At 49.8% G+C, this 25,365-nt stretch overlaps 1 protein-coding gene across 1 annotated transcript in view; it reads left to right on the top strand.

Moving 5' to 3' along the window:
* The first annotated feature begins 10,321 nt into the window (after window positions 1–10,321).
* LOC125444289 (17-beta-hydroxysteroid dehydrogenase 14-like) overlaps window positions 10,322–25,365 on the top strand; it is a 20,351-nt gene continuing 5,307 nt past the window's right edge. The window contains exons 1-8 of the mRNA XM_048516716.1: window positions 10,322–10,409; window positions 15,224–15,268; window positions 16,959–17,059; window positions 17,663–17,729; window positions 18,829–18,917; window positions 19,309–19,413; window positions 21,786–21,853; window positions 23,124–23,224. Coding sequence (XP_048372673.1) covers window positions 10,322–10,409; window positions 15,224–15,268; window positions 16,959–17,059; window positions 17,663–17,729; window positions 18,829–18,917; window positions 19,309–19,413; window positions 21,786–21,853; window positions 23,124–23,224 — 664 coding nt within the window. The remainder of the gene's footprint in view (window positions 10,410–15,223; window positions 15,269–16,958; window positions 17,060–17,662; window positions 17,730–18,828; window positions 18,918–19,308; window positions 19,414–21,785; window positions 21,854–23,123; window positions 23,225–25,365) is intronic.

Genomic DNA, 25,365 nt, shown 5'->3' on the forward strand with positions numbered 1-25,365 from the left:
GCGATCTTTTCACAAAGACCGGGGTCCGAGTTGTTTAACAATAGAGATAACCTAGTCAGATCAGGCAGCCCAGATTGGAAGAAAAAATGTAGGTTGGTATATTTAGATCTGATGTTATCAAATCTGGTGCAGTGCAAGAGTTGGTGAGTCAGGGTTTCAACCACATTAAGTTTGCAACTGCATAACCTTGCGGATTTATCTAAATTGCTGAACCTACCCTTTAATAGGGCAGAGGGCTGTGGCGATCCCCCTCCCCCTCCTGTGGCGGCGGCTGACAAGCCGTCCCACCATCCCTTTCCGAGGGGCTGTTCTCCTCGTCTGTGGCCCTGGTCCTTGGGGCACTCAATGCGGACAGCCGCCTAAACCACAGGGTGCCTCTATCTACTGACGCCCAGGGCTGGCCGTTCCCTTACTAGGGACTGCCGTCCCCTTCCCGGTCAGCCTTTCTTCCCCTAGGACGCCTTCACCCTCTCCTCCGCTCTCCCTTGCTCCTCTTCCTCCTGCTTCTCCACTCTCACTCCTCTTTCTTCTGCTTCTCCCCTCTCTCTCACTCCTCTTTCTTCTGCTTCTCCACTCTCCCTCACTCCTCTTTCTTCTGTTCTGTTGCTCCCTCTTTCCCTGGTCCACCCCTTCTCCCCCACGACGCCTTCTCCACCCTCCTTAGGCTCCCGCACAACCCTCCCATTCCCTGCTGCGGCCAGCCTCGCCCTCCCGGCCGTCTTCGCCTTATAAAGGCTTCCTGGGTTGGTGGGGGCGTTCCCGGCCGTGCCGTCGTCCCAGCCGCGCCCCGCTGATGGGGAAAGGAGCGGCAGCTGCTGGCCCTGCCGCAGCTGAGCCTGGCTGGCGCTTCTGCTGCGGGTCGGGGCGTTACGCCGGCCGGCTGTCGTCACGCTGCCGGCCCCGCCTCCCAGCCATTCAAGTCCGGGGCGAGCCAGAGCAGTGACCCCTGGACAAGGGCATAACGTTAAAACGCGCAATGATAAGGGCTCTCCTTGCGCGTGGGTTCGTTAAGGTATGGAGGTAAAAGGCCATACGTCTCTGCTCAAATGGAATTAGGAGTTGTGTTGGAGAGCAGGTTCGTTTGGCTGCTAGATGCAAATTTGCAAATTCTAGAGAGTCATAATATTGAGTTTTGCTCAATTTTGCATCCAAATAATCCCCATTTTTCTGTGAAATGTTCAGCTAGTCTTTTAAATGCATTGTCCTGAGCTGAAACTTTCCTCGTAGACATTGTCCACTAGGTGTCAATCTTCAACCTCTGTATTAACTACAGTGCCAACGAATTGGTTCCCAGTTCAACTCAAAGCCCCAGTTCAAAGTCCAGAGATTTCCATAGCAACCGTCATAGTCCATAATAGTCTGTGCTTTATTTGAAATTTACACAGGTGCACCTAGTGAAGCAAAAAACGACACAGCTATGCTTATCTCCAACAGAGTCTTATTTAGTAGTATTCCTTTTCCAAAACACACCTTGGCTCATTCCGCACATGCAGAATAACGCACTTTCAAACTGCTTTCAGGGCTCTTTGAAGCTGTGCGGAATAGCAAAATCCACTTGCAAACAGTTGTGAAAGTGGTTTGAAAACGCATTATTTTGCCTGTGCGGAAGGGGCCCTTCTCAAATAAAAACTGAAAATCACCAAATAGTCCACAAAGACCCTTTAACAAAAAAAAGCGCCATATCCACAGTTAATTGAAAAATACTGATCAAGTATAAAGTGAAAGAAGGAGGGGACATCTAACTCCACCAGTTTTGAAACTGTATTTTTTTCATCTTGCTGTTTAGTTTGGATGAAGGAACGAATTATTTTAAGAAACAGAAAACTGTTGGAGGTAGAAGGACATGACTTGAAATGTGGATGGCATGCCTATGTCTGGTATAACAAAGTTAAAATTAACAAGGAATTTAATACCCATTACATTAGAAGAAGAAGAGAAGAAGAAGAGTTTGGATTTATATCCCCCCTGTCTCTCCTGTAGGAGACTCAAAGGGGGTTACAATCTCCTTGCCCTTCCCCCCTCACAACAAACACCCTGTGAGGTGGGTGGGACTGAGAGAGCTCCGAAAAGCTGTGACTAGCCCAAGGTCACCCAGCTGGCATGTGTGGGAGTATGCAGGCTAATCTGAATTCCCCAGATAAGCCTCCACAACTCAAGCGGCAGAGCTGGGAATCAAACCCGGTTCCTTCAGATCAGTGTGCACCTGCTCTTAGCCACTACGCCCCTGCTGCTCCCATTCTAAGTGTATGGAATAAGTTCAAACTTGGACTTTGTCAAAACATGCCAGGGGGTTTTCGTTGCAAGAAGCATTATATAGAAGTGAAATTATTTTCAAAACAAAATGCATTGTGTATTGTGATTTCCCAGATTGCTCACAAGGGGAATGTAAAATGAACACTAGAGAACAACTATAGGAAAAATATATTATTTGAGATTGGTTTTGTTAGGCACAGTTGCATGAGAGGTTTAAGTCAGATAAAAAATGTGGTCTTAATGATACCAAAATAGAGTTTTAAAGGAAACAGAAGGAGAATAGGTGAAAGAATGTATGGCCATTCACACATTCGCAGTCTCTTTTACACAGAGCATACATTTCCTTTCAGTTGGATTGTCAGTTATGCACACATTTTCCCCTCTTCAGAACTCACCACCCACTCAGATTGGAGAATCCTTATGGTTTCCAAAAGCTACCAAAATGCAACTTTTTTTTCTCCCTTTGCAGGGAAAGTGAAGGAGATCACTGTGCATTAAGCAGACTTCAGAGTTTCTCACTCTTCACTGTCTTTCCTGACCCACACAACAGCAGGTCATCCTACTCTTCGGACCACCATTTCAGAACAAACAGCAGAGCTGTCTTTTTCTGTTTGTTGTAATGCTGTAATTGGCATGAAATGGACATGGTCTAGCAAAGTAGCACTAGACCAAAGATGGCAGGGGGAAAAAAACATGACAGGCATCCTCCCTAACTGCAATTCTACAGAAACAAAAAGGAAATGGAGAGTGGGCAAAATGGTGGCTCAGCTGTGGACACTTTGCAGGAAGAAAATCCCTGGACCAACAAAACAGTGTGGAAAACCCCTACTGTGAATCAAACAGCTGCAGGGTAAGTATAGTGTACTTATGGAAAATCTAAGGCCATTTCCATCGATGGCGGGAAGGGGTCGGTGTGACGTATTCCACTTAATTCGGTTCCTCTGGAACCGCTCGGATGAACGGTCCTGAAAGAACCGGCTGGGACGACATGCACATTTGCCGCGCCCGCCGTCAGGGCTTAATTCCACAGTCATGTGGCTCTTCGGCATCGTCGCCGGTGTCAGGGGACATGCCCCCCTGCTGCCTCCCGCGCCGCATCGCTCTGGAGTCACAGGGCAGAGGGGGGCGTGTCCCCGGCCTCGGCGACGCGCCGGAGGGCCGCAGGACAGGTAAGTAGAGGGCGGAAGGGGGGAGGGCGCCTTGGAGCCGCTGCCGTTCGCACGGCAGCAGCTCCAAGCCGCCGTTTTCCAAAAACCTCACTTCCCAAGCGAGGTCAGAAAACGGCGGCTTCGCGCCAGTCGGGCGGAGCGAGGGTGGCGCGGCTGCAAAGCAGCTGCGCCCCCTGTGCGAATGGCTCCCTGGGGACGGCGTTTTTGCCGTCCCCAGGGCACCATATTCCGCCCGTGCGGAAGGGGCCTAAGGGATTTTGGAGGTTCAAAAGATTTTAAAGAAAAATATACAAAATATACTTTTCCAGTGTCGGTTCAATTGCTTAGTGGTGCCCCAGGATGTGAAGATTTACACCACTACACCACGATGCACTAAAGCTCTGCTTTTGGAGAACATGCAAAATTTCTTCTCCTTCACCAGCAAGCATTTGCCCCAGTAACAAACTGAAAGAAAGTGAGGGAGGAGAAGCAAACTAATCCAGAGAGCTGAGGTTCAGGGAAAGGTGGCCATAAGGCAAGGAAGAATATGCCAGAACCTGCTCAGCTAGGTAGGGTGGGTCCTGCTACCAATAATTTTCATATATAAAACCCAAAAAGCAACTGAATTTTTAGGCACTTCTTTTGTTTTAATAATGTCTTTATTGGTTTGGGGATAAGATCAGGCAAAGGTTTTGGTCAAGGGGAATTTTAACAGAAAACACCAATAGGAAGCACTTAATACAGTTTAGCCATTTCACAATCTCACTGTCCTTTTGATAAACTGAAGCCTAATAAAAGAAGTGGAATACTAGGGCTCAGTTCCTGCATATAACACCAGAGTGTGGGCTAGGTGAAGCCAAAACCAAGATGCGGCTGCCATCTTTCCTTCTGGCAAAGCTTCTGTCCCTTCAGCTTCACAATTGATCCACTTGGAGATGATGATGATGATGATGATGATGATGATGATGATGATGATGATGATGATGATGATGATGATGATGATGATGATGATGATGATGATTAAACTTAATATACTGCCTCATCCCGAAGGGGCTCTGGGCGGTGTACAACATAAAACATCATACATAAAACATCATAATATGTTAGCTAGAGGAGCAAATAAAAATTATAATTAATATCTACGCTCCATCAGTATAAAATCCCATTTTAAACAGCAGTTATTTCTTAGTACAGGCACCCCACGAAACCCTTACTTAAAACCTAAAACCCTCCCAGAGAAGAGGGGGGGTAGACAGTGGGTCCCGATGATGTTAAGGACCCCTATATAACAGAAAGGAATAAAGGGGGGCACACTCAGCGGCTGGTCTCTCCAAAGGCCCAGTGGAACAACTCAGTCTTACAGGCCCTGCGGAAATCGCCGAGATCCCGCAGGGCCCGGACAGTTGGAGGAAGAGTGTTCCACCAGGCCAGGGCCAGGGCCGTAAAGGCCCTGGCCCGAGTGGAGGCCAGCCGCATTATGGAGGGGCCGGGGACCTCCAGTAGATTGGCCTCTGCTGAACGTAGAGGCCAAATTGGGACATATGAGATACAGGGACTTGGACACAATTTCATACGTTGAATTCTTGTTTGCCCCTCCATTGACACAGGCCTGCAAACGGTGTTGCCAACATGGCTGGGGAAGAATGCTCGGGCCCTTTAGTAGAGGCTTCATGACTGGAAATGAGCAGTTGAGCCTTTTCATAGCCTGGCAGCGAGAAACGCCTCCTGATATTTGACAAGGATCAAACTGATGGCAAAGAGACTGGATAGTTTCAAAAGTAGCAACCCTACTTGTTTTTCATCTCTTGGGCATATTTGAATGGAATAGCATTTAAGTATTTAGTATTCATTTTCATGAATCAAAAGCCAAACCGCAACAGCACTGTAATTTTGTTGTTTGTGTTTTGTTGCAAATAATTGTGTGGTTTTCTTGGGGTGTGTGTGTGTGTGTGTGTTTCTTTTACATAATTGTATCATTTTTCAAAATGAACTTTTCGTGTATACATTTTTAACTCTTAGTAGGTGTTTTCCCTCTTTGGGACTGTGACCATTTTTATTGGTTATTTTAGTGCTGCCGTTTGAAAAAGTTGGATGACTTCTTCAGTCTCGCTTCAACAGCTGAAGTGCTGAGTGGTGTCTCAGGATGAGGAAATATAAACTGTCCCCACTACTCAGGTTGGAAACTCTGCGTTTGGAGAATGGGTAAAACTACTTCTCCTTGATGAGCAAGCAAGCACCATTTGATGGGGGCACAAAGAATCTAATCTAGGCAGAGAGTTTGGGGTGCAGGGAAAGAAAGTCCCAAGGCAGAGGAGAGGGCAACAGAGCCAGCTCAACTAGGTAAGCGTTTAAAGAGTAAGCGTTTAAAGAAATCCAGCTGTTTCATGGTTCTCACTGTTCTTGGACATATCCATGTGGCAAACCAAAGCCCAATTAATGAAGGGGTTTTTCAGGACTTAATTCCTGCATTTAATATCAGAGTCTGGGCTAGGTGAAGCGGAATCCAAGATGGGGCTGCCATCTTTCCTTCTGGCACAGCTTCTGTTCATTCAGCTTCACATTTGACCTACATGGAGATACAGGGACTGGGACACAGTTTGACATGTTGAATTCCTTTACCATCAGTTTGATCCACATGAAATATCAGGAGGTGTTCCTGACTTTCATGCCTTTGGCAACCAGACTTCCAGGGCTTCCACCACTATGTCAGTTCAAGGGCAAGTAGGAATTCAACATGCCAAAGTGTGTCCCACTTAGTTTTATTTATTTATTTATTTTATTAAACTTATAGGCCGCCTTATCCCCGGAGGGCTCAAGGCAGCTTCCAACATGGCTGTTACATCAAACAGCAAATCAACAACATAAAATACTAAAATCATTAAAACCTAAGATCTAAGCAGCAGTTTACAACGAAAGCTATAAGTTAAACAACCCGATTTATAAAATTTATAAAAGTTCATCTTTATGTGGGGCAATTGTGAACCTGAAGAGAGAAAAGCATTGCCATCTTGGATTCAGGATATGTCCACGGAATGGTTGAAATGTATTAAACACTTCCTGTTGATGTTCTCTTTTTAATATCTCTAGACCAACACCTTTGCCTGTTCTTATCCCAAATGCCATCATCCAATAAAGGTACAGTTCAAAGAAAAGAAATATTGTGAAAATGTCATTGCTGTTTGATTTTAATTCATGAAAATGAGTTTTCAGCAGGACCCACCCTACCTAGTCGAGGTGACTCTGATGCCCTCTCCCCTGCCATGGGGCTTTATTTCCCTGCACCCCAAGCTCTCTGCCTAGATTAGATTGTTTGTGCCCCCTTTAAATGGTTTATGGGCAAATGGTATGCGCTTGCGGGTGACGAAGAAGCAGTTTCGCATGTTCTTCCAAAGCAGAGCTCCTGACCTGAGCAGTGAGGTCACTATATATCTCCTCATTGTGAGATGCCACCCAGCAACTCTGCTGCTGAACCAAGGCTGAAGAAGCCATCCAACTTTTTCAGATGGCAGCACCAAAATAAGGCATAAAAAGTGTCATGGCACAAAAGGGAAGAAACACCCACTAACGGTGAAAAATCTATGTATGAAAAGTCTATTTTGAAAACCTATGCAATTACCTAAAAGGAACATGAACACAAAAAAAGCCCCCCCAAGAAAAATCCCATGATTATTCACAGACAAGAATGCTAGCAAAGTAAGAGTTCTTTTTCACAACCCCCCCCCCCGAGGTTCTGGTTCTATATCAGAACCAGAAATTTTAGAACCAAACAAGAAGAATCTGGATATCAGACCAAATGGTTCTAGACCTGAAGGTCTGAAGAGCAACCCAAAAAACACACACATCCTAAGAAGGCCTCCAGCAATTGAAGTAACTGAACAGAAAGACAAGATGGATGCCAACCCAACATGGGAACTATAAAACCAATCCCTAAGAGCAATCCTGTATTCACACAATAGAGTTTGCTCAAGTTTCCACCACGCATGCCAGAAAGTCTCCTCCAGTTCCTTCTTCCAGCAGTGTTCCAGGGAAGCCACTGTCCACATCTACAAGGCCTATTCCAGAAGCCCAGCCTAAGCCCTTATCCAACCCCCTGCTACATCCATTGGCTAGCTCACTGACATAACCAGTGCCACCAACCTCACTGCCTGCACCACCATCCTCTTCTTGGACTAGACCACAGGTGTCAACCTCATGACCCTCCAGATATTCATGGACTACAGTTCCCATCAGCCCTTGCCAGTATAGCCAATGCTCATGTTGGGAGGGACTGATGGGAATTGTAGTTCAGAACACCCCCAGACTAGACGGTTGCTTAGTCCCACACTGGTACAATAGCCAGTTCCAAAAACTAACACTTAGCCAGCATTCTTGACCTCTACCAGTACCGAGACCATCAGTTCATGTTTTCATGTCTAATTCAATTCAAAAACCTTTATTAGGCATAAGATCCAGGAAATACCAAACATTCCAGATACATTAAAAGGATCACTGTTACACATCTTTTAAGACACGAATTAAAAATGGAGCAACTGCTTCTGAGATTTCTGCATTAGAATTATTCAAGAGCTTAAACATTTTCAATTTGTCTGAAAGAAGCATAAATCTTGATGGTAGTGAAGCCCTCAAGTCAGTTCTAATATTATTATACTTCGAACAGTAAAGCAAAATATGAGAAACTGAGTCTGCTGTATAGGGACAATATCGACAGCGATGCTCACTTTGTGGGCTATTAAGGAAGCGACCTTGAAGATAGACAGAAGAAGAAGAAGAAGAAGAAGAAGAAGAAGAAGAAGAAGAAGAAGAAGAAGAAGAAGAAGAAGAAGAAGAAGAAGAAGAGGAGGAGGAGGAGGAGGAGGAGGAGGGGGAGGGGGAGGAGGAGGGGGAGGAGTTTGGATTTGTATCCCCTTTCTCTCCTATAGGAGACTCAACGGGGCTTACAATCTCCTTGCCCTTCTCCCCTCACAACAAACACCCTATGAGGTAGGTGGGGTTGAGAGAGCTTCGGAAAGCTGTGACTAGCCCAAGGTCACCCAGCTGGTGTGTGTGGAAATGCATAGGCTAATCTGAATTCCCCAGATAAGCCTCCACAACTCAAGCGGCAGAGCTGGGAATCAAACCCGGTTCCTCCAGATCAGAGGGCACCTGCTCTTAGCCACTATGCCACTGCTACTCTGGGAATGAGTTGCACCTTGCTCTGGTCATGACCCATCTACACTTATAATTGACAAGCTGTTCTAAATATACAGCTGGGCTAGATTTCAGGGCTATAATCCCAAAATATAATGGGGAGCAAGAGCTCTGCACTGTACTCAGGAGAAATTGGTATTCATGGTCATATAGTCTGGTCTTTAGACGATGGTAAATCTCCGTGGCGATGAGCATATGAAGAGACTCCCATGAGAAACCCAAGGAGAAGATTTTTTTTCAATATGAAGCCGCCATTTTGAAAGCTGAAGCTTCCTCATTTCTACCAATGCCAAGACCATCAATTCATGTCTTCATGTAACAAATCCATTTTTTCTCAGCTAAGACAATTGAAGGTCATGCAAAAGCCAATCTCACGAACCAAAGGGAGCCATAGTCAACTCCCAACCAGGAACACTGCCAAGACCTTCTCTGGCTTTAGAGCATTCTCCACCACCACCACCAACCTTACCTCTTGAAGTAGCATTCAGCAGTTATACAGCAATTGTTTTTAATCAGCTCATCTTTTTCTTACCACAGCGTTTATTGAGAACACTCGTGCTGGACTCATTTTCTGCACATACATTTTAATTAAAAGTCTGAAGTGAAACATTCCACCCAATGCATCATTGCAATTGTCTATCAATGTTTCCCCTTTTCTCCCTCACCAACAGTTGCCGTGTTCATCTGCCCTCCCTGTCTATAAAGAATTCTGCCAGCAGCATCCAAGGAGAAGTAAAGTACTGAGGACCACACCCCTACCCCAGGTCTGGGAGGGAGAATTTCAGAGAAGAAATGTGATTAAATTTGAAGAGATAATATGGTGGAAAACATTTTCTTGGGGAAGTGATTTTAGTGAAGGGAAAATGGGTGGTAGAGAGGACCCGCCCCATATCAGACAAAATATTTTCAGCAGCAGGGTCATGAATGGGGACTCCAACAAGACCTGGGCCCTTTCTGCACGGGCCATTTACGGTGCCCTGGGGACGGCAAAAACGCCGTCCCCAGGGAGCCGTTCGCACAGGCAGTGCTGCGAAAACGCAGCAGAGCCGACCTGGCTCCCCTCCCCCTCCCCCAGGGCGGCATCAGGCCGCCTCCAAAAACAGCGCATTCCTGGCGGCGCGGTGCGAATGGAACCGCTGGGAACACGCTGCTTTCCCCGTCCCTCTCCCACTCACCTCATCACCTTCGTCGCCCTGCTGGCCTCCTAAGACCCTCCCTCGCTGTCCTCCAACCCCTGGAGGTCAGAGGGCAGCGTGGGCGGGTCTTAGGAGGCCAGCAGGGCGACGAAGGCGGCGAGGTGAGTGGGAGAGGGATGGGGAAGAGCACGGAGCCGCCTCTCCTGCGCTGGCCTCTGCGGGGGCTGCTCGCACGCTCCCGTGCGAATGGCCCCCATCCCTCCACCGGCAGAATTGCTGCCGGTGCAGGGGCGCCCTTTGGCCCGTGCGGAAAGGGCCCTGCTTTCTTTGTAGCTCCTACCTATTTCTTCCATTTACGTTTTTTTGGTGATGAATCCATCACTTGGAGCCAACACAAGAGCTTCTAAGAAGTTTCCTTCCCCTCTTCTTCCAGCTCAAACCAAACCTCATGCTCCACAACCTATCCTTATCATAGTAGCCATATACCCTCCTCTCAACACGCCAATTAAGCAATTGCATCGCTCCACCCAACAGCCTATATATACAAAGCTCTGCGAGGATTTTATTCATTAGCAGACACAGAAGCAAATAGGAGGCATGGCGGGACAGCTGCGATACCCGGGCAAAGTGGTGATTGTGACCGGTGGCACCTCTGGCATTGGTCTGGCCACCGTGAGAGAATTTGGTAAGGATGGGAAGAACAGGGGATGGAGGAGAGGGGAGTTGCTGGCAACAGGTGTTGGGGCCAAGCCGGCCAGGTAGGCAAAGAAGTCTTGCTTCCCAAATCTCTAATCTGGAGTGGAAAGAAATTGGAAGGGTGGAGAATGTGCTCCTTACATCCTTGTTTGTTCTGCAAATACAAAAAGATATCATGTAGTAATGCTTTCCAGCTTCCAGCCTTTTTAAAAAAAATAGTAGTTTTAAAATAATTTTCACAATGTAATTAACAGAGACAGAAAAAAAAGATATGAAACAAAAAGAATTCGAAACAGATAGAACAAGAGCAAAGAAGAACACAGTACATCTACCCAAAACTGCATTAATATAATCATAACACAGTAGATCCCAATGTAACTTTCTAATATAATCAGAGACACCATCACGAAATCTTTAATTCACTATCTTCTGTCCACCAACTCGACAACATCTTAACTGGTCAATCTCTTATATCTTAATCATTATCAAATGAATAATCTTCTAGTTGTTTTTATTTCTACATGATCGATTCAGCTTCATGTAAGAAATAAATTTCTGATCTCTTGTCAAATTCATGTTTTGCCTTTCTGTTGACAAGATTTATTAATTTAGCCATGATAGCATATTCTCTGATTTTATCTTCCCAAAGTTCTGTAGTAAGATCTTTATCAGGTTTCCAACAGGGTGAACTGTTACTCCTGCAGCAGTTAATAAGTGCTGACATAGTTCATTAACTTTCTTAGGAAGGTTTTCTGGAAAGATACCCAATAGCATTGTTTTAGCAATAAAAGGCAAGTTAAATGTAATTATCTTTTGCATTTTCATGTGTACTCCTAGCCAGTACTTCTTATTTTTTTTGAAAGTCGACCACATATGGAAGAAGTACCAAACTTCTTTATGGCCGTTTCCGCACAGGAGGAATATGGCGGCCTGGGGACGGCAAAAACGCCGTCCCCAGGCTGCCATTCGCACAGGGGGTGCTGCTGCTTTGCAGCCGCGCCGCCCTCGCGCCGCCTACTGCACCGAGCCGGCGTTTCCAGAGTGCGCTGGGAAGCGCACTTTTCTGGCAACGCTGGCTGGAAGCCCCTGTTGTGCGAATGCCAGCGGCTTCCTGGCACTTCCCCCACACACACCCTCGCTTCCCTTACCTGCTCTCCAGCCCTCCGGCACGCCGCCGGGCCTGGGACACGTCCCCCTGCTCTGTGATACGGAAGCAGGCGCCGCAAGAGGGCAGGGGAGGCGTGTCCTCAGGCCTCCCCGGGCGATGCTACTGAGAGGGCTGGAGAGCAGGTAAGGCAGTTGCTGACGGCACCTAAGCGGCTTCGCCTCCCCGGGTTCTTTCTGGGACCTGGGTCCTCCTCAGGTGCAGGAAAGGGCCTATGACATCTCCAGCAAAGACAATCATTTTGTTTAGTCAACTTTTTGATCACTTCAGGAGCTATGTACCATTGGTATAAAAAACATTTTATACTAATTCTCTTTTAGCATTTGGCTTGCAGTAAGTTTAATATTTTAGTCCATAATGTTTCCCATTGTTGAAAGGTTCGTGTTTTTAAAGGTTTTTTAAAGGTTCTTTAAAGTTTTGCATCTATTTTACCATACATATCTTTACTTGTTCCCAATTTTTTTCAGTTTTCAGCAGAATCTTATCTATTCTTTCCATCAAAAGTTGCTTCTGTGTTGTAACTTCTTTTTCAAAATCTCATAATTCCCATACTGTTCCTCCTTGTGGTGTTAATTCTCTTCTAAGTCTGGATGTTATCTAGAAATATGTCAACCATTGTATTTTTTTAATCCTCCTTTATCTCTTGCCATGATTTGATTTTCCCTTGCTTATTGATCATTTCCTTATAAGTATATTATCATTCTTCTTCTGTATTTCAGTATCTCTTCCAGCATCCGGTCTTGTGGACTAGAGACTTTTCATTACACCTTGAAGTGCCACAAGACTGGTCCTTGTAGTATTGAAAGTAATAGGAAATTAAAGTGCTTTTCTCTCTCTCAATAGACAGACAGAGAGGTGGAGTGTTGGGTGTTGGGTGCCCTCTTTGTGGTCTTCCTGATGAAATCTGGTTGGCCAGAGAGGGAAAGAAGATAATGAATTGGCTGGTCCTTGAAATGATTCAGGAAGGGCTCTTCTCTTGTTTTATTAACTTCATTCCCCACATTCCCGCCCAACATGGGCTGTTTCTGCACGGCCACGTTGGGGGTTAGGTCGGCATACATGACGCCAAGCCAACCCCCCGGGACTGTTCATATGAATGGTCCCAGTAACGAATGGGAAGACGGTGCCGCAGAGCGCTATCGTGCGATCGACATACCTTCTCTGCGACTGTCCGGCGTGTCGCTGAGGCCAGGGGACGTGCCCCCCCTGCCCTGCGTGACGGCTCCGGAGTCGCAGGGCAGGGGGGTGTCCCCAGGCCTCAGCGACACGCCAGAGAGTCGCAGAGAAGGTAGGTCGATCGGGCAGAGGGGGAAGGGATGGCGCCTTCCAGCCACTGCCGTTTGCATGGCAGCAGCTGGAAGCCGCCATTTTCAAAAAACCTCACTTGGGGAGCAAGGTGGGAAAATGGCAGCTTCGCGCCGCTGGGGAAGAGCGAGGGCGGCGTGGCTGCGAAGCAGCTGCACCCCCCATGCGAACAGCTCCCTGGGGATGGCATTTTTGCCGTCCCCAGGGAGCTGTATTTGGCCCGTGTGGAAAGGGTCAAGGACCCAAAGAGACTTACAGCATTATCACATTTTGCATTTTCCCCTCATAACAATGACCTTGTGAGGTAGACTAGGCAGAGAGTGTCTGACTGACACCAAAGTTCTCCAGTTGCACAGTGGCGGATAGGAAGGCGCTCCAAAGAGTGATCACTACTGCACAGAGGATTATCGGCTGCCCTCTCCCCTCCTTGGAAGAACTCTATAATTCCCGAAGCCTAATGAAAGCCCAAAATATTCTGAGAGACCCGTCTCATCCAGCACACTCTCTTTTTGAACTGTTACCATCTGGCAGATGATACAGGTCTATAAAAATTAGGACAAAGAGGCTTAGAGACCGCTTCTACTCTAGAGCTGTGGCGATGCTGAACTCCGGGGCTTCGGGTTGATGTGTTTGAGGCTGTGTAGGGATGGGTGGAGGAAGCGGAAAGTGAGGATGGGGTATGAGTCTGGAATTGTGTGCATCGAGGAATGCTGCTGTAAATTTTCATTGTGCGTGCACAATGACAATAAATGCTTATGCTTTTGAAAGTAATTCAGCAGGCTTCCGTAGAGTATAATGGGGTTGTCCTCCTACAACTCCTATCATTGCTTGTCTCTCTGGCATAGGTTTTTTTTTGGTGGTGATTAGAGTGAATTTAGGGAGACTCATTTTTTTCCCCCACGGTGGAAATTCTACCAGGAAATGGTGCGTTTAGAAAGAATTCAATCTACTGTATAGAAAAGGCAATTTACAATGTCAAATTCTATATGACTCACTGGAAAAAAAAATCAGAACTCAGCACCAAGAAAACATGTTTACCTGGATATGAAAACAAATTAAGGATATTTACACCACTGATTCCGCATGGTGATGTTTAATTAATTAAGCATAAGCATAAGCAGTTTATTGTCATTGTGCACGCACAACGAATATTTTTTTTTATTATGGTGCAAGACATTCCTCGATGCACATACATTTCAGACCTATACCCCCCATCCTCACTTTCCTCTTCTTCCACCCATCCCTACATTGCAAGCCCCAAACAATATCAACATCGGGTTATCGAGTTCAGCATAGCCACAGCTCTAGAATAGAAGCTGTCTCTAAGCCTCTTTGTCCTCGTTTTGATAGACCTGTATCATCTGCTGGATGGCAACAGTTCAAAAAGAGAGTGTGCTGGATGAGACGGGTCTCTCAGAATATTTTGGGCTTTCATTAGGCTTCGGGAATTATAGAGTTCTTCCAAGGAGGGGAGAGGGCAGCCGATAATCCTCTGTGCAGTAGTGATCACCCTTTGGAGCGCCTTCCTATCTGCCACTGTGCAACTGGAGAACCATACACAGATGCAGTAGGTTAAGACACTCTCTATAGCACAGCGGTAAAAGGACACCAGGAGTTTTCCATTCAGTTGTTGTTTCCTTAAAAGTCTCAGATAGTACAGTCTTTGCTGGTTAAACTAAAGCATAATGATGTTTCCTTTGTGCTCAATATTTTCCAACAAACGCAGGGTGGGGGTGACTTTACAGGCCACTTCGAGGTTGAGCTCCAACATCTATTTCTAGTCTCAAGACTCAGTCCTAGAGCAAGTCGTTGGCCTGCGTTATTGAAAGAAGTCAGCAGGTGATCTAATGAGGGAACTGAATGTGTCACACATATAAGAAGCAGGACTTCATGGAGCAAGATTTGAGTCCAGTAGTGCCTGAAAGACCAGCAAGATTTTCAGGGCGAAAGCGTTTGAGAGTCAAAACCCCTGCTGCTTATACCTGGAAACCTTTCTGGACTTCAAGGTACTACGGGACTCAGATCCTTCTCCTACTGCAGACCACGGCAGGTACCTGCCTGAAACTATCTTCATGGAGGGCTTTGTGAGGGACCACTTCTGCTGTCATCAACAGGGACAGTTTTGGGGAGATCTCCCGGCAGAACGTTGTCCCTCCTGAGATTGAAAATAAAATGTCCCTCCCCGCTCAGGTGTTGATAAGTTATTTTTGAATGGGAGGAATGACAGTAAGTGAGACGCTTAAAGGAATAACTAAATCTCATGATGTACCTCTTGGTGAGTGAGCCAAGCCTCTGAGTTTTGTCTTGTTTTCCTTTCTCTCCTCACCCTCCAGTTCGCCAAGGAGCCAATGTGGTCTTCTGTTCAAAACCATCTGAAGGTGAGTCTATAGAACCTTTCCTCACTGTTCCCGTCCTGTTGACAGGGTCCCCTTGATTGTGTAAAAAAAAAAATTGTATATGGCATTTCTACAGAGACCCTAACTTTGGCAGGTTTACGAAGTTCAACTTAAGAAAACTTAAGTACCATGAAGAAGAAGAAGAGAAGAAGAGTTTGGATTTATATCCCCCTTTCTCTCCTGCAGGAGACTCAAAGGGGCTTACAATCTCCTTGCCCTTCCCCCCTCACAACAAACACCCTGTGAGGTAGGTGGGGCTGAGAGAGCTCCGAGAAGCTGTGACTAGCCCAAGGTCACCCAGCTGGCGTGTGTGGGAGTGTACAGGTTAATCTGAATTCCCCAGATAAGCCTTCACAGCTCAGGCGGCAGAGCTGGGAATCAAACTCGGTTCCTCCAGATTAGATGCACGAGCTCTTAACCTCCTACGCCACTTCATTAACAATGAAGATTGTTAATTTAAAAAAAGACTTAAAAACCCTGCCATTAAAAGCATTGCAAAAATAAAACATTTAGTAGCCTAAAATGATTTTAATTAAACGGATGTCCAAAGCCAACTGAAAAAGCAATTTTAAAATAACTATTCCTGCAAGGGGAAAAAAACCCCACAATATTCAGTCCCTTTCTGGTTCACAGAATGGATGTCGAAGACACTATGTAGAACAGAGTGGATAATAAGGAAGTTTATTCTGCATGAGAGAGTCACAGAGGGTCTGTTTTGATTCTGAGTGAATTTCTCAATGCATATTACACCCCATGCTTATGTACAGAGTTACAAAGCTGATCCATCCAACACAAAGTCAAATTATGGGCTGAAGGAATAACAGGAAAACTATTACTCCCCCTCCCACACAAAGACAAAAAGATTAGGGATACTTTAAACGTTTTACTACAATCCCGTAAAGGTATGTTTAAGAACAAATGTCTCTCATCACCTTCCGCACCTGTCCTTGCATTTTTCTTGTTATTTGGTGAGCAGCTACGGAATAGAAGAAGAAGAAGAAGAAGAAGAAGAAGAAGAAGAAGAAGAAGAAGAAGAAGAAGAAGAAGAAGAAGAAGAAGAAGAGTTTGGATTTATATCCCCCCCTTCTCTCCTGCAGGAGACTCAAAGGGGCTTACAATCTCCTTGCCCTTCCCCCCTCACAACAAACACCCTGTGAGGTAGGTGGGGCTGAGAGAGCTCCGAGAAGCTGTGACTAGCCCAAGGTCACCCAGCTGGCGTGTGTGGGAGTGCACAGGCTAATCTGAATTCCCCAGATAAGCCTCCACAGCTCAGGCGGCAGAGTGGGAAATCAAACCCAGTTCCTCCAGATTAGATACACGAGCTCTTAACCTCCTACGCCACTGCTGCTCCTCTTAACCTCCTACGCCACTGCTACTCCTCTTAACCTCCTATGTCACCTCTACGCCACTGAAGCTCATCAAGACTAAAAATTTCATCTAAGGTGGGCTCAGGGCAGGATGTATCGGTTTATTTTGCAGCTCCTTTCTCCATATGGAGAAAACAACTAAGATGGGGGAAGGGACGGTCTTCAATGCATTTTGGAAATGTGCTTTTTGTGTATTTAGCGCTCGGGTGTAGCTGGAGAAAAAGATGGAGGCATAAGCCCAAAGCTCCCCAGAAAAGACAGAAGCCTTGTTCTGGTGGCAACTGCTCTCTTCTACCCCTTTGCAGCGGAAGTGGGACAAACAATTCAGAGAGAGCTTCAGGGTTCTGGGTGCCCGGGGGACGCTTGCTTCGAAGTCTGTGATGTCCGTGAGGAGACAGACATTAAGGTAGGCTAAAACAGGGTGAGGACCGGTGCTTCTTTGGGGGCTCTTCTTCAGCATCGCTGTTATGGTCATATTCAAATTCTCAGATGTCTAAATCAGGGGTCTTCAAACTATGGCCCTCCAGATGTTCAGGAACTACAATTCCCATCAGCCCTGCTACTTGGCCATGCTGGCAGAGGCTGATGGGAATTGTAGTTCCTGAACATCTGGAGGGCCATAGTTTGAAGACCTCTGGTCTAAATGGTTGTGACACTGTTCTGGAGCTTTTCTCTAATTAGAGGTTGCAAGAACTGCTTGCTGGGACATGTGACAATCCTATATTCCAACAATATGCTGCTCACCACGCAAAGGTCAGAGCATCCTTTCCCCTGCCAGATTTGGACTTGTCCCCCATCCCACATATGCGCCCTCTTTGTTGGTTTCTCCTCTCTCTTCCCTTGGGCTCCTTTCTGACCCAGCCTCCTCTGTCTTGCTCTCACCACCTGGAATAAGTGCCAACCAGAGCAGTTCTAATGGTGGCGACTTGTAGCTCTGGAACCGCAGGGCTCTGGACTGTGTTGTTATCAGTACCCAGCCTTAGAGCCCTTTTCATCCCTGTTCCTGCAGAGGCTGATTGGAGCAACCATAGAACGTTATGGATGTCTCGACTGCCTGGTGAACAACGTTGGATCTGGTGAGTGGTCTTCAAACTGCTCGGGTCTGGGAAGGATTATTGGGATGTACGTGTCTGGGTATTTTTCTTGGTTGTTCAAAAACTAGAATCGACTTGTCCAGCAGCGGGTTCCAAAAGCAATAACTTTGCCGATGGTTGTTTACAAAGGAACCAAAGAAATGACAGTTTCCTTACAATACCACATATCTGTGTGATGGTCTTAGGACTCTCTTCCTGAAAGCCACAGGTCTCCCACACAAGACCTTGAATAAGAAAGGACTTCTTTCTTTCATGACTAATCATCTTGTGGACTTTGCTGTTCCAGGAGGCAGTGGTGGCCTCTAGCTGAACTGGAGGCTCAGATGAATTCATGGAAGATGGCTCATTAGCTCTGATGATGAAATGAAACTTCCATTTCCATAGCCCATAACCTTGTGAGGAGCAGTGGCAGGGGGACAGTATAGGGTTGCCAACTCTGGGCTGGGGAATTCCTGGAGATTTGATGGGGAACCTGGAGAGGACAGTGTTTGGAGAGGGGAGAGACCTCAGTGGGGTATAATGCCTTAGATCACGATGGTCAAAGCAGGAGTTTCACCAGAAGAACTGACCTCTTAGTTCAGTTTTATTACAGTCAAAAAACCGAAGCTCAAAAAAATAAAATGCAGATGGTTACTACTCAATCACAATGAAGAAGAAGGAACTGACCTCTTAGTTCAGTTTTGTTACACTCAATAACCCAGCACACACACACACACATACACAAATGAAATGCAAATGGTTACTAAAACCAACTTCAAGTGTATACACACACACAAGGAAGGGAGGGAGGAACTGACCTTGGTTTCCTGGGAGGTCTTCTGGCCCATCATGGAGGTTGGTTACGCAAGGGCATTAACCAGGAGAGCCCTTGGATTTCTGGAGTATCCAGTTTGCCTCCAGTGTTAAATGATCTTCTGGACAACCGGGATGGAGTAGGGCTACTCTTGCATCCATATGAGCTAACAAATAGATTTGACTTGTGGTTTTAGTCTTTTCAAAACCAAACCAAGTGTGAAATCCATCAGCTTGTGGGCTTTCTTTCTGTGAAACCATCTTCCATTTTATATCCTCTTGCAAACAGGTTATGCTGAGAAGACGGATGATATCTCTGCCCAGAAGTTCCGCGACCTGATGGAACTCAATGTTGTGAGCGTTTTGTTAGCATCAAAGGTGAGTGTTTCCAGTTTCCAAGGACAGTCCCTCTTCCCAGAGGGTAGCTGGCTTCATCCGCAATTGAAAGTCAAGGAGAAAAAACCTGGAATGGTATTCAGAGGGGCCAATGCTTTGCATGTGTCTAGCAATTCTCTACAGCTCAAATCAGAATGTGGTGGAAGGTCTCTGACTCCATACTGATGTGCCGCTTTGCACCCTAAGGGCTCATCCCTGCCATTTCCAGCTGCAGGAATTTCTGCTAGGCATGCTGGGAAAGGCCTCTGTCAAGTGGCAGTACTAAGCTCAATACAGGAATGTAATGTAATGGTCTGACTCCAGCATATGGCAGTTTTATAATTTTCTCCAATGAGATCGGAGAACACTGTTTCTCTTTGTGTTTTGTGTACAGCATGCACTGCCCTACTTACGGGAAACAAAAGGAAATATCGTCAACCTTGGCTGTATGAGTGGTGTGCTTGGGGCGAAGGATGCTGTATCGTACTCCACAAGCAAGGTAATTGAAACCCAAGAACAGAATTGGTTGCTAATTTTTTAAAAGGTGTGTACTCTCGTCCCATGAATAATACCTTGATTAGCATATGAGGGTTTGAAAAATTCCATCTGTGGGCATTTTAAATCAGTTCTCAGCTAGAGGCACATGAGGAGGTAAAATGGGAATGTTCAGGTCAATTTTCCATGCACATACATGAGGCTAAAATGAGTCTGTAACCAGTAAGGATTTTATCAAATATTTGTTTTCTTTCTTTTCATGACCAGACTGAGAAAAGCTCGCTTCAGCCTGAAAGGTGAAATATCTTATATTTTCCCTCTTACCTGAGAACATAAGAACATAAGAACATAAGAACTGGCCTGCTGGATCAGACCAGAGTCCATCTAGTCCAGCACTCTGCTACTCGCAGTGGCCCACCAGGTGCCTTTGGGAGCTCACATGCAGGAGGTGAAAGCAATGGCCTTCTGCTGCTGCTGCTCTTGGGCACCTGGTCTGCTAAGGCATTTGCAATCTGAGATCAAGGCAGATCAAGACTGGTAGCCATAGATCGACTTCTCCTCCATAAATCTATCCAAGCCCTTTTTAAAGCCATCCAGGTTAGTGGCCATCACCACCTCCTGTGGCAGCATATTCCAAACACCAATCAAACGTTGCGTGAAGAAGTGTTTCCTTTTATTAGTCCTAATTCTTCCCCCCAGCATTTTCAATGGATGCCCCCTGGTTCTAGTATTGTGAGAAAGAGAGAAAAATTTCTCTCTGTCGACATTTTCTACCCCATGCATAATTTTATAGACTTCAATCATATCCCCCCTCAGACGTCTCCTCTCCAAACTGAAGAGTCCCAAACGCTGCAGCCTCTCCTCATAAGGAAGGTGCTCCAGTCCCTCAATCATCCTTCTCTGCACTTTTTCTATCTCTTCGATATCCTTTTTGAGATGTGGCGACCAGAACCCCATGTATGGTTAGTCCTATCCCTCGAAAAGAACCTTCATGGGAATGAACTTTACACAGTGATGTCATTCCCCTCCATGTCGTGTCAAGCTGGTTTGAGCCCCAATTCCAATTGAGCCCCAATCCCAAGACATCAGACTCCTAGTTCTCTATCACCCAACCATCTGCTCAAGAAAACTGTCCTTCGAGTCTGCTTTTGAGTGACTGCTGCACTAAAAGAACTGCAGACGTAGCAAAGTTTTGGGTAACAGCTTTATCAACAACTCCTGTTGATCACCTAATGACCTTTTCTATTGTTGTTATTGTCAGTCTGATTGTCGTTTTATTCTATGCCTAATCAAGGTAATGGAGTGAAATGAAAAGGAAACTCTCCTTCAAATCCCCAATATTCACATTTCAGCTTAGGGATTAGGCTACTAGGACATCTAAGCTTGTGTCCCTAAAATCTCTGTTCCCTGTCCCCAGAGGTGGGATCCAGCAGGTTCTCACAGGTTCCTGAGAGTAGGTTACTAATTATTTGTGTGTGTCGAAAGGGGGTTAATAATTGGTGATTTTGCCATGTGATTTTTGCCTTAGTTACGCCCTCCTCTCAGCAGTAGCGCGCAGAACTTGAAGCAGTCTAGCAGGAGGTGCACAGGCGTGCGTGGCAGCCTGCGCCTGTGTGGATTCGTTTCCCGCCCAAGGACCGGTGCACCGGCTGCGTCCTTGCCACAGCCCCGCCCAGGAATGCCCCGCCCCCGGAATGCCTGGCCACGCTCCTGTCATGGAGCCCTTTAGCTTTAAAAAGGGCTTGGACAGATTTATGGAGGAGAAGTCAATCTATGGCTACCAATCTTGATCCTCCTTGATCTCAGATTGCAAATGCCTTAGCAGACCAGGTGCTCAGGAGCAGCAGCAGCAGCAGAAGGCCATTGCTTTCACATCCTGCATGTGAGCTCCCAAAGGCACCTGGTGGGCCACTGCGAGTAGCGGAATGCTGGACTAGATGGACTCTGGTCTGATCCAGCAGGCTAGTTCTTATGTTCTTATGTTCTTATGTTCATGCCCCGCCCAGCCCCATTGGCGCTATGCCACAGTTTGAATCCCACCACCATGGGAACCTGTTACTAAAATTTTTGGATCCCACCACTGCCTGTCCCCCATTTTCTGTTGCCCAGAGGTGCTGAGGGTCAGTGTTGAGGGATGAGAAGATCTACCCTGACACCCCATATCCTGACCTCACTAGGGCTGCCAAGAGGCCTTCAGAAAAATACCCTGTCTGTTCAATAACAATTTAACAGCTGTCTGGATTGTAGGTATTATTTATGCACAAGTCATAAGAAGCCTTCTCTTTATGCACACCAGTCTGTAGTCAAAGGCATGAAAGGAGACCAAGCCATTTATGGTCATTTGGCAATCATGCTTGTTGCGTGTTTCCCTTGCAGGGTGCAGTTATTGCAATGACCAAAACTCTGGCCATAGATGAGATCAAATATGGAGTACGAGTCAACTGGTAAGAGTGATTAATAGCAGTGGCGTAGGAGGTTAAGAGCTCCTGTATCTAATCTGGAGGAACCGGGTTTGATTCCCAGCTCTGCCGCCTGAGCTGTAGAAGCTTATCTGGGGAATTCAGATTAGCCTGTGCACTCCCACACACGCCAGCTGGGTGACCTTGGGCTAGTCACAGCTTTTCAGAGCTCTCTCAGCCTCACCTACCTCACAGGGTGTTTGTTGTGAGGGGGAAAGGGCAAGGAGATTGTAAGCCCCTTTGAGTCTCCTGCTGGAGAGAAAGGGGGATATAAATCCAAACTCCTCCTCCTCCTCTTTTCTTCTTCTTCTTCTTCTTCTTCTTCTTCTTCTTCTTCTTCTTCTTCTTCTTCTTCTTCTTCTTCTTCTTCTTCTTCTTCTTCTTCTTCTTCTTCTTCTTCTTCTTCTCCTTCTCCTTCTCCTTCTCCTTCTCCTTCTCCTTCTCCTTCTCCTTCACCTCCTCCTCCTCCTCCTCCTCCTCCTCCTCCTCCTTCTTCTTCTTCATATCCATCTAGATCCTTTGGCTGTACACTATCAGGGAACAAAGACAGGTCCCCCCTTCCATGTTATATTGTTCTGGTATACAGAAATGAGTAATCTGGAGTGCTGAGGGACACCGTTTATATAGTGTGTCAAAGTGTATTAAATCTTCTACTATTCACTCCAGACTTACGATTGCTATCATCCGATTGAGATACAAGAAATATTTTTGCTATGACAGATATATATCATCTTTGCTTCAACAATTTGGTGCATACTAAAAAAAATCAATATATCAGTCTTTCCTTGAAGGTTTTAGTTTTGTGTGGAAACCCAGGTGCCATTTGGCATTGTTATTTTTTTTTTTTGCAAGTGAATTCATCTCAACCATGAAGACTATAAGAAACATAATTTCTTGTCTGGTTGTTAAATATTTTAGTTTTGGCCTCTGAGGAGTGCCGTTTGGCTAAAACATGTCTGGTTAGCCAGGACCAAAGTTGCCCAGCGCTACTTGTTTGTGTTATGTATGTCTAAGCTAATATTTGTAATATGGGCTATTATTGGCCCTTATTTGTATTTTCTGCACCTTTTGATATTTAGTTCCATTGTTCTAGGGTTGTTTTGTCCCCCTTTGTTTGTGTATCGTGGACGATGATACATTTCTAGGGATAAGAAGGCAGACACTTCTTCAGACTCATTGATTTAGGGGCGTATTTTGTCATATTATATTCTTGACCTTTTTTTTGAAAAAAAATCCCAAATCTTTTGAATTCTAGCGTCTCGCCCGGTTTTGTCCAGACTCCGATGTATGAAAACTATGCATGTCAGTTCCCGAATCCAGAGGTCAAAATGGAGGAAGACAAACATTGTGAGGCAAGTATGTTGTGGGGAATCAGGAACGGTGCTGCCTTCTATCTCACGCTGCCTTCCTCTAGACCTGTGGTGGCTAACCTTTGGCACTCCAGATGTTATGGACTACAATTCCCATCAGCCCCTGCCAGTGGGGGGGTGGGGGGGGGGGGGGGTGGGGGGGGGGGGGGGTGGGGGGGGGGGGGGGTGGGGGGGGGGGGGGGTGGGGGGGGGGGGGGGTGGGGGGGGGGGGGGGTGGGGGGGGGGGGGGGTGGGGGGGGGGGGGGGTGGGGGGGGGGGGGGGTGGGGGGGGGGGGGGGTGGGGGGGGGGGGGGGTGGGGGGGGGGGGGGGTGGGGGGGGGGGGGGGTGGGGGGGGGGGGGGGTGGGGGGGGGGGGGGGTGGGGGGGGGGGGGGGTGGGGGGGGGGGGGGGTGGGGGGGGGGGGGGGTGGGGGGGGGGGGGGGTGGGGGGGGGGGGGGGTGGGGGGGGGGGGGGGTGGGGGGGGGGGGGGGTGGGGGGGGGGGGGGGTGGGGGGGGGGGGGGGTGGGGGGGGGGGGGGGTGGGGGGGGGGGGGGGTGGGGGGGGGGGGGGGTGGGGGGGGGGGGGGGTGGGGGGGGGGGGGGGTGGGGGGGGGGGGGGGTGGGGGGGGGGGGGGGTGGGGGGGGGGGGGGGTGGGGGGGGGGGGGGGTGGGGGGGGGGGGGGGTGGGGGGGGGGGGGGGTGGGGGGGGGGGGGGGTGGGGGGGGGGGGGGGTGGGGGGGGGGGGGGGTGGGGGGGGGGGGGGGTGGGGGGGGGGGGGGGTGGGGGGGGGGGGGGGTGGGGGGGGGGGGGGGTGGGGGGGGGGGGGGGTGGGGGGGGGGGGGGGTGGGGGGGGGGGGGGGTGGGGGGGGGGGGGGGTGGGGGGGGGGGGGGGTGGGGGGGGGGGGGGGTGGGGGGGGGGGGGGGTGGGGGGGGGGGGGGGTGGGGGGGGGGGGGGGTGGGGGGGGGGGGGGGTGGGGGGGGGGGGGGGTGGGGGGGGGGGGGGGTGGGGGGGGGGGGGGGTGGGGGGGGGGGGGGGTGGGGGGGGGGGGGGGTGGGGGGGGGGGGGGGTGGGGGGGGGGGGGGGTGGGGGGGGGGGGGGGTGGGGGGGGGGGGGGGTGGGGGGGGGGGGGGGTGGGGGGGGGGGGGGGTGGGGGGGGGGGGGGGTGGGGGGGGGGGGGGGTGGGGGGGGGGGGGGGTGGGGGGGGGGGGGGGTGGGGGGGGGGGGGGGTGGGGGGGGGGGGGGGTGGGGGGGGGGGGGGGTGGGGGGGGGGGGGGGTGGGGGGGGGGGGGGGTGGGGGGGGGGGGGGGTGGGGGGGGGGGGGGGTGGGGGGGGGGGGGGGTGGGGGGGGGGGGGGGTGGGGGGGGGGGGGGGTGGGGGGGGGGGGGGGTGGGGGGGGGGGGGGGTGGGGGGGGGGGGGGGTGGGGGGGGGGGGGGGTGGGGGGGGGGGGGGGTGGGGGGGGGGGGGGGTGGGGGGGGGGGGGGGTGGGGGGGGGGGGGGGTGGGGGGGGGGGGGGGTGGGGGGGGGGGGGGGTGGGGGGGGGGGGGGGTGGGGGGGGGGGGGGGTGGGGGGGGGGGGGGGTGGGGGGGGGGGGGGGTGGGGGGGGGGGGGGGTGGGGGGGGGGGGGGGTGGGGGGGGGGGGGGGTGGGGGGGGGGGGGGGTGGGGGGGGGGGGGGGTGGGGGGGGGGGGGGGTGGGGGGGGGGGGGGGTGGGGGGGGGGGGGGGTGGGGGGGGGGGGGGGTGGGGGGGGGGGGGGGTGGGGGGGGGGGGGGGTGGGGGGGGGGGGGGGTGGGGGGGGGGGGGGGTGGGGGGGGGGGGGGGTGGGGGGGGGGGGGGGTGGGGGGGGGGGGGGGTGGGGGGGGGGGGGGGTGGGGGGGGGGGGGGGTGGGGGGGGGGGGGGGTGGGGGGGGGGGGGGGTGGGGGGGGGGGGGGGTGGGGGGGGGGGGGGGTGGGGGGGGGGGGGGGTGGGGGGGGGGGGGGGTGGGGGGGGGGGGGGGTGGGGGGGGGGGGGGGTGGGGGGGGGGGGGGGTGGGGGGGGGGGGGGGTGGGGGGGGGGGGGGGTGGGGGGGGGGGGGGGTGGGGGGGGGGGGGGGTGGGGGGGGGGGGGGGTGGGGGGGGGGGGGGGTGGGGGGGGGGGGGGGTGGGGGGGG

Source organism: Sphaerodactylus townsendi, linkage group LG15 (genome assembly GCF_021028975.2).
Source record: "Sphaerodactylus townsendi isolate TG3544 linkage group LG15, MPM_Stown_v2.3, whole genome shotgun sequence".
Taxonomy (NCBI): Eukaryota; Metazoa; Chordata; class Lepidosauria; order Squamata; family Sphaerodactylidae; genus Sphaerodactylus; species Sphaerodactylus townsendi.